General features: G+C 32.5%; 1 protein-coding gene across 1 annotated transcript; it reads left to right on the top strand.

Moving 5' to 3' along the window:
- The first annotated feature begins 8,639 nt into the window (after positions 1-8,639).
- On the top strand, positions 8,640-11,221 carry LOC140991047 (BTB/POZ domain and ankyrin repeat-containing protein NBCL-like). Its single transcript, XM_073460957.1, has 2 exons — positions 8,640-9,351; positions 10,104-11,221. The coding sequence occupies exons 1-2, from the start codon at positions 8,887-8,889 to the stop codon at positions 11,106-11,108; spliced, it is 1,470 nt and encodes a 489-aa protein (XP_073317058.1). The 5' UTR covers positions 8,640-8,886; the 3' UTR covers positions 11,109-11,221.
- The last annotated feature ends 883 nt before the right edge of the window (positions 11,222-12,104 follow it).

The raw sequence follows: 12,104 nt of genomic DNA, 5'->3' as shown, positions 1-12,104 counted from the left end.
CTTAAATATAAATATTGAATTCAAGATTTTGCCTTTCTACATATGATATTTATGATAAGCATTTTATGATATGATATCATTGTTTAAAAAAAGTTTATTTCTGATAAAACTCTTGATTTTCATATCTTGTAAGATTCTTTTTGGAGATAAACCCTAGGAGATAAAGAAATTATAAATATGAGAACAAAGCTAAGGAAAAAGACTTTTAACCTTTGGCGTTTTGACTGAAACTTGGACGTTTGGTGGCTGCTCACTTTTGCACTCTTGCATATCGTGGTTTTCAGAAAAAAATAATTCACAATGACGTTGTTGTTTTGAAGAGTGTTGTTTTACGTGTTGCCGTGATTGTTGGAGATATCTACAGGCAATACGCGTGGAAGTGTTGACTGATGATCAAGTTTTATTGCTCCAGTTTTTGGCATTGTGCTTTGCTTTCTTGAATACATTTAAAGCAGTTTTTTTTCTCAACATGTTGAGAAAATTGGTTTTCATTAAAATCATTAATGTTGGTTTTTGTAAACTGAAATTTGTTTTCTAGTGATTATTTGTCTTGAGACATCGCGTATTTATACTTGTGCACAATTAATTTTGGTTATTTTGGTTTAAGTTATTTATTTGTGTGTTATATTATTCCGCTTAGTGTTGTCACTAATTGTTATAACATTTGGGACAACATTTAAATCTGATACACACAACTTTTTATATTTTTATACATTATATGTTAAACAAAATATACCCCATACCAACAAACACCATACAAAAGTTTTTTAAACAATAATTATTTTCAAATAATAATTAGAACCCTCAGCTATGTTCGTACAATAATTTTATCGCTACAAATCTATTAACAAATTATAATTCGTTAACATATTTTATTGAAAACTGATTAGGGTTATCCTTCTCTTAATGGACATTAAATACTTATTTAATCAATGCATTAGTAAATAGAAATGCAATTTAAAGATATACATCATCTTGTAAACAACAATTATCTTACTTCGTTAATTATTTTAGGAAAAATTTATAATATTTGTTCTGAAATTTCACATTTTGTAATTTTGGTTCTTTATATTATTAAAATTGTGTTTTACTCATGTATATTTCAATTTCGGGAAATTTTAGTTTTTTTCTCGATAGTGATGATATTACACTGACATGTCAACACCACATCTAAAAAGTTATCAAAATTGAAAAAATTAAAAACGAACAAACAAACAAAAATATTGAATTAAGACTGAAATTAGACAATATAGAAAAATTAGAATCACAAAAAAAATATACAACTAAAATTTCATTTTTTTTATTATGTTATTAAGAAACCTAAAATTACATATTTAAAGTTTTAAATTTGAATATTATATCAAATTTTTTTTCTAGTACTCTATATTTTTGGGGAAGTTAGTGAAAAATCCTCAATCAAAACATTTATTTGGGTTCACTCCCTACCCACAAAATTGTGGTATTATGTCATACAAATTGTGGTACACTTCATGTGGAAATGTGTTACACTTCATGTGGAAATATGGTACTAAAAAAGTACCCAGGGACTGAACACAAAAAAAAACGGCGGCTGGGGAGTGAAGTCCAATTTCTCTTATATTTTTCACATAAAAAAATGATCAACACTAAAATTTTGTCTACAGGAAACTCGTATATATTCGCAATAATAAATATCAGAAACCTGATCCTGGCTCTGTTGCAGTGAATCCTCGTGCGATAACATTAATATATATGTTCTGTCCGAGTCCGAATGCGATACCCATGAATTTATTACTGCCTCTATTTCCGGTTGACCAAAGGTTAAGATCAACGGTTTATTATTTGACCAAAAATTATAGTTGTTAGTGAAGACGTAATTTTATTTTTTTTTATACTTATCTGCTGTTGTTGTCTCATATCTTTACTTTTCCCTATCGTCGTCCTGTCTCCAACAGATACAATATTACCCATTAAGATCTGACGTCATTATTTTAAGGTCCACCTAGCCAACCAAATCAAATGGCGCAACGTCTACAGTTTAACGTATGAGAACTTACTTGCCGTTTTATCAAAAGTTGTAGCTGGTGGTAACGGTGCAACTCAAATATTTTAAACCATGCAGCACAAACACCACGTTTCGTGCCGATTTCCCTAGCTTGGATACATATATATGAGGATATATACTTACCAAAGTCTTCCAGTCTCCTCTACAAGCTGAGTAATTAACAAGACCGACAAGTGCATATGTCCGAGCTTTTAAGAGAAGTTTGCCAAAGTCGTAAGGTTACTCATTCACTGAGCATAACTTGAGAATCCCAAATGTGACCGTTGACACTAAGTGTCATTCAAACAAAGATTATATTTGAGAATCTTGAATGTGGCATATGGAAGACAACTCAAAATAATATAGACTATGCCCACACCCGATGGACAACACACACTTGGATTAGTAGGTCCTACATAAAAATATATGGGACCCACATTAATCCAAGAATTTTGCTGCACCTGGAGTTTTATGCATAGTCTCTCCCTCAAAATAATATTGAAATCATTATCAACATTTCATTAAGGTTTTTCTTGGATGAGAATTTGATTGGAATGATGAATTTTAAATGATACATATCTTGTATTCCAAATTTATCTTAATTATTATTACATCTATATAGATAACAAGTGGTGAATTTGAAATATATTTAACATCAAGACATCATTTCAAGACTTATTTTATAAAACATAAATACAATCAAGTCCTATATTTTTTTGGTCGACCCCATTTTCTTCTCTTTTTAGCCGTCTTTGAGACATCATTTCAACAAGTCAAAACTGTTTGAGCTTCAATTATGAAAAATGTCTATAGGATGAGGTATGAGACTTCATTGGTAGCATGAGTTATTAGAGGAAGTGTCCGGCGATCACATATGGTAGGTAGCTAGTATAGTTAGGGTAGGTGTCTAGTGAAGATTTTTATGTAAAAACAATTTTTATTTTAATAATATTTTAATTTAATCCAATTGTGACATTTATTTTATCTCTATAGTAATGCAAGCTGCATAGAAAAAATCATTGAATATACAATATGTATCATGATGTCTGTCTCACAACGTAAGATCATGAAACTCGTTAGAAAATGTACTATATATTCTAAACATGTTACTAGTTGATTCAACCACATAAAATAAAAATAAATATCGGTTGAGCTTGAAACTAGCATTTGTGATGTAAAAGACTTGTTTCATTAATAAGGGCGTGAATATGTACATTTATACAGATGAGTGATCATTTGATGATACACTGAATAACTCTCACTCGAACTTTCCACGTGGTTGTTACTTATCCAGTGGAATAATTCACGGTTAATGTTTTACACCATTATTTATTTGACACCGGACAACTAGAAACTCTACGTACTAGTATGCACTTTGATTTGTTTACCACTCCATTGAGGGCCATAGCGTAGCGAGGTTCAGTGTAATCCCAAAATACTCAAGAGCCAATATATTGTACTTGGAAATTAATCGCTCACCTATGGCTTAAGATATCATATGTGATCTGATGGATTAATTGTGCAAGGAGTCTCTGGTCAGAGCATGACATATGCTTTAGGGAAATGTTTTTTCCTAGTTTCACATATGATGTCACTATTATTACTCAAATATATATCATATCATCATTTAATTCATGTGCAACTCTCGATATATCAATTGTTTCAAATTCGATCGGCATATATGAGTTGAAGGGACGAGACCGTAGTGTATGCTAACCATAACTTAAAGTTTTTGCAGGCACTATCAGTGAAACCTAGGGGATAATGAAGCGATGCTACTAGAAACTCTTACCATATTCCGATTGATGCAATCAGACTTTAGTTCAGACATTCTTGTTCAAATGGTTGATGAAAAGAATGAAGTTGATTAAAGTAAGCCCGAATAAGAACAAATGTTGTTCTGAATCACATTAATTTGTGAACCAATGACTATTTGTATACTTAAAACATTGAGGGTCATACAAGTATTAGATTTTGTGTCTAAACTAAAGTTTGATTGCATGAATATGCTAAAATTGTCGCTAATTTAAAACATGCGACGGTTTTAAGTAACCGTCGTTATATATAGTGACGGATTATACACCGTTGCTAATTTTAGCGACGGTTTCAGCAAAACTGTATCTCATTTGTCCAACAAATACGCTAATCGACAACGGTTTTACAAAACCGTTGTCTTTGACCCAAAAAATGCTCAAAGACAACGATTTTATAGAACTGTTGTCATTGACCCTATAAAACCATTGTCTTTTGCTTAAAAAACGTACATAAAACAACGATTTTCACTAAAATCATTGTTCAAAAGCATACGATAACGGTTTTAGTAAAAATCGTTGTCGTATGTAGATTGTTGATTTGGTTTTTTCTTGTAGTGAGATCAAATAGATGGCTTACAAAATATTTTACAAATTGATTCCATGTAATGAAAAATGTGAAAGTTAGCTTACCAGTTAATTAAGTGAGGAGAGTGGAACCTTATATTTTAGTGAAATAGTTCACAAAACTGACAGGTGCAAAAAATGGATCAGTAAAAAATTGTGTCCTTTGAAATTTTTATTTTTCATTATGTGAACGAGATTCGTACCATCGATGTATCGGTGATGTCTGATAGTCAATTGAGGTTATAATGAATTCGAAATTATTTATTTAATAAATTTAAAACATATTAATTAAATAATAATATTAGTAGTGATGACTAATAAGTGCAAAATTATCATGAAACATTTTAGAAGTGTCTATAATAGATTAATTAATTAGTTTAGTAGTTAAATAAAAATTATTTAATTTAAATAATTAATATATTTATTATCAAAAGTTGATAATAATTTAATGAATTTTCAAGAGTAGAAAATAAATAAATGAGAGATTTTGAATAATGAAATTATAGCATCTGATTCAAATAGGATTCCTGATTTGAGCAGGAATTAAAATTTTTAAATATTTTACACACAAAATTTTGTCCACTCTCTCTCCCTCACCATCGGCCGTCGCCCTCTTCCACAGCACTGTTGCCCCGATGTCGCCGGAATTTTGAGAATTTCGGCGACCAACTCTCGACACAAATTTTGTTTAGATATCTAGTGCGATCTATACGATGAACCCAATTTTTGATCGTGAACCTGATTTAGGAGATTGAAGACGATGGTTGATTCCTGTCTCCGTTTAAAATCCGGATTAGTTTGATGTCTAGTATTTAAAACACAAAGGTAAATATTCTAAACGTCTGATGAATAGTTTTAAATCATACGACGCTTAAGAACATTTTAAACGTCAAAACAAAAATTTTGAAACTTTCAATACGTTTTGGATACGAAGAAATGATACTTTTTATGTGTGGTATTTATGATTCTCAAAGTAATCTAAAATCTGAGGCTCGTTAATCATTTGGCAGGATATGATCCCACTGTTACTTTTACTTGTGGGAATCAATTGGTGTAACATGCATGGTTATTTCTCCCCCTCCCCCTCCCCCTCCACAGAATGTGAATTTCTTTCCTTCTCATGACAACTTTGTAAAACACACACATAAACACTCATGAGTGTGTGTTTTATATGATTGGTTAGCATATTTGGAATTAAATAAAACGAGGGAAGGGCCAAAATTGACGACTCATCTCCAATTAGATTAAAGCACATATGTTGTTCTAGGTCATGCCTGACATGAAGATTTGAAGTTCTTGGCTCATATAATTTTCCAATTCAATTTTTTCGTCAAATCAAATCTACCAATCCAAACATAATACGAGATAGTTAGGGTTCATGGAAGTGAAAGGTGTTAAAACAGCAAGAAAGATCTTAAAATGTGATTTTGGAATTGATGTTTTGATGGTGTTAAATAGACAAATTCATTTCTGTGTTTAGTGGAGGAATGAAATCTTAATTTCAAGTGTAAATTGCCCTGAAATATCTCATAAAAGAAACAATTTCAGTTATATTTATATTTATATTTATAGAACACATAATGAGACTGAAAATACATCACTTCACTACTGTACCTCACCATAATAGTGAGGACCTCTCCTTTCATCATACAATGGAAGCATCCAATTGCGACTCAAATGATTACTTGGGATTTTCTGATAGGAAAAGCAACAGCTCCGAGACTTATTTAGTCAATTGCCTAGATTGACACACAAACCACACATACCAACTAGCCTCTGCCAAAATCTCCTCAAAATATTGGCGATGGATTAATTTTGTCTACGAAATTTAATTTGTTTGTAGTGTGTTGAAATAAATATATATATGATTTTAGGTGAATTAAAGGAAAAATTCTTATTTTAGTATCATATATTATCTATTTTGTGATTTTTATCATCTAAATTGTCTAATTTCAATCTTATCTTTATTGTTTTTAATAATATTTCATATTCGTAAGCGTGTGACTCGTGTGATAAGAATTCTATATACATGTATAACAAGAATGTGGTTTTCAGACAAACATAAAAAATACATACATATGTATATATATACATATGTATATATATATAAAGCAATACTTTTATATTCTTACAATTAGGATTTTTTTATTATTATTGTCGGCTAAATCAACCACACAATATATGCTAAACAAATGTTTACTTTTCATCTTTTGTGGTTTGTTTGCTCTAATCATTGTGTCATTAGATCAAATAATATGTTTATTGAAAACTTTACCGATGCTAATTATTATTATTTCTAATTCCCAACTTTGTTTGACAAACGGTACGAAGAACAAAATTTGACGAGCAATAAATTCCTTCGAGTCTGCTTTAAATTTCAAGAATCTCGTGGGATTTTCAACGTAATATAATATCAAATCGTAACAACACTATTGATTCAAGATCTAATTTCTTATATAATAATCATTATGATATATATGTGTGTGTGTGTGTGTGTGTGTGTGTGAAAATCGTTGATGTGATGTGAACCTGAAATTTTGAATCTTTGGCAAAGCCACAATGAATGTTGTGAGGTAGATTTGGAAAAAGGGAAATTGAGGAGAAATGATAAAATAGGAAAATGCCAAAATTGTAGGGAGGCAAAGGCAGAGAGGGGGAGGGAGTGGTGTTTTGTAAAGTTGGGGAAAGTGAAGTTAAATGAAATTGAAAAGACAAGTCAAATGTCAAATCTTAGCACCTCAAATCATAAGACAGTCAGTGTGATGTGTTGTCTATCAATATGCTAATGCCTTTTTTTGTTCCCTTTCTTTACCAATACATGCTTTAGGGTAAAAAACAAACAGTTACCTTTCATCCAACCACATATATATTTATTTATATTATATATACAATTTACTTTTAAAAGAAATTGACCTTCAATCTCAGCCGTCGATTTTTTTTTGTGTTCAGTCTCTTAGTATTTTTTTAGTACCACATTTCTACATGAAGCGTACCACATTTTGTATGACATAGTATCACAATTTTGTGGGTAGGGAGTGAACCCAAAGAAATATTTTGATTGAGGATTTTTCACCAACTTCCCCTTGCTTTTACTTTTGACTGCGGGATTTTAAAATAAGAATTATTTATTGAAGTAAATCTAAATTATTTATAAGATATTAATTGTTTGAATATATAATGATAGGTCGATAGTAACTAATTTTGCTCTGGGTCAGGTTAGTTCAATTCTATACATAAATATTTGATTCATTGAAACCAAGCTTAAATTCTATAATTAGATCTAGCATATAACTGAAAAAGACAAAAACTTGTGTGAGACGGTTTCACATATCGTATTTTGTGAGACTGATATCTTATTTGAGTCATCCATGAAATAATATTACTTTTTATGCTAAAAGTATTATTTTTTATCGTGAATATCAGTAGAATTGACTCGTCTCACAGATAAAAATTCGTGAAATCATTTCAAAAAAACCTATTCTAACGGAAGTTTACCAATAAAATGACCACTTGTAATTAAAAGTAAGTAAGAAATGGAACCACAATTCCCAAGGTTCATTAAATAACAAGATCCATGAGTACATTATATGTACATGTGTAAATTATTCTTAGAAACAAAGAAAAATTATGAAATTATTATCTTTATATGTACTATATATAATTATTTGTGGGTTCTTCGTGTAAGACTATTTCGGATAATTATTCATGTGATATTATAATAAAAACATAATATTAATATATTTGAGTTATATGCTAATTAAGTTATTTTTGTATATATTGATACATGATATTTTTAGTTTTGTATGTTACGTTGAATTAATTATAGTTTTATAAATTTATTTTTTTATTATAATCTTAGTTATTAATATTGTAATTAAACGATTAAATTTAAATTTGAATTTTTAAATGATCTTTTAATGGATGAACTAAAGTTTTATTTTACGAAATTCCCCAGAGAAACTGTTCAATTTAATTAAATAGAAATAAAAATAATTATTTAATAATTTAGTATAATATAATGGGGAAATATACTATAAATTATACACACAGTAAGTATATTCCAACGCACAAGACATAAATTAGGAATGAGATAATCAATTGGGATTAGGTTCTGGTCCGCAATAATGGATCCCATGAAAAATTTATCTCCATTTTACAGATTATTAATCCCATATTATTATTTTATATCCCCAAAATAAATATTCCATCCCCCTTTAAAATTTAATCTCAGCCGACCATGTTAGCCATTTATATTACACCTCTCGCTCTCTCTCCTCAGGTTTTTCTTTTGAGAAAATAATTTATCAGAAACAAATAGCAAACAGTTGATCATCATCATCAAAGATCAATTGAAGGAAAACATCAAATTAAATGATGAAATGAATCCACCTTCAGGATTTTAGCTCCTTTCTCAATTCTTCACGGAGAAATATTTTCCTTCTAATTGTATATCGACCTTTTTACAGGAGAAAACAGTGTATCGCCATGACCCCCGAAGACTCCTTAAGATCTCTGTCCCTGGACTACCTGAATCTGCTGATCAACGGCCAGGCTTTCAGCGATGTAACCTTCAGCGTAGAGGGTCGTTTAGTCCATGCGCACAGGTGCATCTTAGCAGCCAGAAGCTTGTTTTTCAGGAAATTCTTTTGCGGGCCAGACTCCCAGACGGGCTTAGACCCGATAAGGATGGGCCCGGGAAGTGGGTCGCCTAGAGGGCCTAGTATTCATGTGATACCAGTGAACTCAGTTGGCTATGAAGTTTTCTTGCTGATGCTTCAGTTCTTGTACAGTGGGCAAGTCTCGATTGTTCCTCAGAAACATGAGCCGAGGCCTAATTGTGGGGAGAGGGGTTGCTGGCATACGCATTGCACCTCCGCCGTTGATCTTGCCCTTGACACTCTCGCAGCCGCTAGATCTTTTGGTGTGGAACAGCTTGCTTTGCTCACTCAGGTTTCTATATTTTGATCTTGGTGTCTGACTTTCATTTTTTTTTTTTGGTGAAAAAAAATACTCAGTTTGTTGTTTGATTATTTTATTCTTTTTGTTTGTGGGTTCTAATTTTGAGACAAATGTATAACAATTTTGGTTTTAAAAACTTGGATCGTATTTTTCCAGGTTATGTTGGTCAATACGGAATGATTGAATGAGCTTAATCGATCATAGTCATAAAATTTTCTTTTCATGAATCAGAGGTGGGGTTTCTTTTAATGATCTAAAAGAAATCTAGTTCTTTTGCTCATTCTTGTGATTAGTTTTCTTCTTCTTTTTTTTTTTAATTATTTATTCCTGTAGTAATTTTTGGGCTGCAGCATATATAGTCTGCTGCAAAAGTGGGTTCTATCCATTTTATTTTTCACATTTTGAGCTCACAAAACATGTATTCAACGTTGGGTTCTTCCACTGAGCTTCTTGTTATTTTTAGCAAAGGTCTCTTGATAAGTCCTCGTCTTGATTTCATGTAACATTACTTTCTGAAATTTTTAAAGTTTTATCTCTTTGATCACTAGTCTTGTCTTCCACAGTGATCCCCAAAACCCAACTTTCCTAATTTTCTTTTGAAAACGAAATTAAAATCTTCCCATTTGCACTCAAGGGCTTAGCTATTTCACATATATGCCCTCTAGATAGCATCAAACTATTATTAATGAGCCAATTAATTTCATTTCAACAATGTAATACTAAGTTTTTTGATCAATTTGCAGAAACATTTGACAATCATGGTGGAGAAGGCATCCATTGAAGACGTAATGAAAGTGTTAATTGCTTCAAGAAAACAAGAAATGCATCAACTTTGGACTACTTGCTCGCATTTAGTGGCAAATTCAGGCCTTCCTCCGGAAATCTTAGGTAAACATCTCTCAGTCGATGTTGTGGCCAAGATCGAAGAGCTTCGCCTTAAATCCTCCCTCGCCCGCCGTTCTCTAATACCCCATCACCACCCGCACCATCACGACCTCGGTGGCGCAGCTGCCGACCTCGAGGAGCAAAAAATAAGACGAATGCGCCGGGCCCTTGACTCATCCGACGTGGAACTTGTTAAACTTATGGTAATGGGAGAAGGTCTCAATCTCGACGAAGCATTAGCTTTGCATTACGCAGTTGAGAATTGCAGCAGAGAAGTAGTGAAAGCTTTACTCGAACTCGGTGCAGCCGATGTAAACTATCCCGCTGGTCCGGCCGGGAAAACCCCACTTCACGTCGCCGCAGAAATGGTTTCGCCGGACATGGTGGCGGTGCTACTGGACCACCATGCTGATCCCAATGTCCGAACTGTAGACGGGATTACGCCGTTAGATGTGCTTCGAACCCTAACGTCTGATTTCTTGTTTAAAGGAGCTGTCCCAGGGCTAGCGCACATCGAGCCGAATAAGTTACGGCTGTGTCTCGAACTAGTACAGTCAGCTGCAATGGTAATTTCGAGAGAAGAAGGGAATGGAAACGCGCCACCTTCAACAGCCACCGCCTCCATATATCCACCGATGGGTGACGAACATGCCAGTAGTGCAAGCAGCGGCAGCGCGGCCAACATGTCAGTGGCGGGTAGCGGCCTGAATCTCGATTCAAGAATAGTCTATCTAAATCTTGGAGCCCAAATGGGTGTCGGAAAATTGAGCGAAGGAGATGAAAGCAGCAGCCACAGAGTAGCCATGAATCGAATGTATCACCACCAACACCAACACCATCATCACTCCCACGATCAGTATTAACTCGACTAAGTAAACATATTCCTTCTCTATCAATATTTATATATTATTATATTTTGAAATATAAGCTGGGATCTTGAAAATTAATGGTGGTTCAAAATTCATGAAAATAATTATTTTGTTGTTATTTCGAGGGTTTCATGCAAGGTTACAGATTCATAGCTCGTTCTTTTACTTATCTGCGGTGGGTTTTGTGGGATAGGACAAGAGTATTATCGAAGGTTTTTTTTTAACCTTAACGCTGTGATGATGGAGCGGACACAGGTCAATCTTCTCAATACCTTCTCGGCTCCTCTATTCATTCTAATTTCTTGTTGCANTTATATTTTGATTTAAGTGGAATTGTTTTTTTTTAAAAAAGTTAGGGAGTTGATTTGCATAATATGATTCAAACTCGAGATCTCGTTATGAACTTGAGACGTAGTTCAAGATGAGCCTTAAAATTGATTTCAATACTTCAAAAGTTAATTGTCCACTTTGCTTACATTCTATTCAAAGAAATGGTGTGAATTAAGTAATGAAACCAACTCTCATATTGTTATTTCCAAAAAAGACACTTCGAACATTTTTGATGAATTAAATTATAAATCGACATAAGTCTAAAAGGGGAAGTTCAGATTTGGAATATCTACATGCATTTAAAATGTTAAAAATTTAAGATCTTCCAATATATATATATAAAACCACTGCTATTTAATTAATTGCAAATGCATACATTTATGTAAAAGAACATATTTTGTCTGAAACTATTTATTTGTGCATAAAAATGTATTCAAGAATGGTAACTTTGGTTTCTTGTGCTGGTAGGGTAATGGGATAATGAGGTCTTTTGGAAGTTTATTGGGAAGTTTTCTTTTTTATCTTTTATTGAGAAATAAACTAGAAGGTACATGGACATGAGTTGTCTTTTCCATTTACTATTTATATTTTGTATATTTCTTGGTGTATAAATAAGAATTTTGATTGGCTGGCAGCATAATTGAATGTGACCACTTTCTT

Source organism: Primulina huaijiensis, chromosome 13 (genome assembly GCF_012295235.1).
Source record: "Primulina huaijiensis isolate GDHJ02 chromosome 13, ASM1229523v2, whole genome shotgun sequence".
Classification (NCBI taxonomy): domain Eukaryota; kingdom Viridiplantae; phylum Streptophyta; class Magnoliopsida; order Lamiales; family Gesneriaceae; genus Primulina; species Primulina huaijiensis.
This window is presented reverse-complemented; position numbering and strand designations above follow the sequence as displayed.

What these genes read in the sequence shown, in the direction of transcription:
- LOC140991047 (XM_073460957.1), top strand. Translation starts at nt 8,887, where the DNA reads ATGACCCCCGAAGACTCCTTAAGATCTCTGTCCCTGGACTACCTGAAT. An exon ending in AGCTTGCTTTGCTCACTCAG is followed by an intron (nt 9,352 to 10,103) that starts GTTTCTATATTT and finishes ATCAATTTGCAG; the next exon opens with AAACATTTGACAATCATGGT.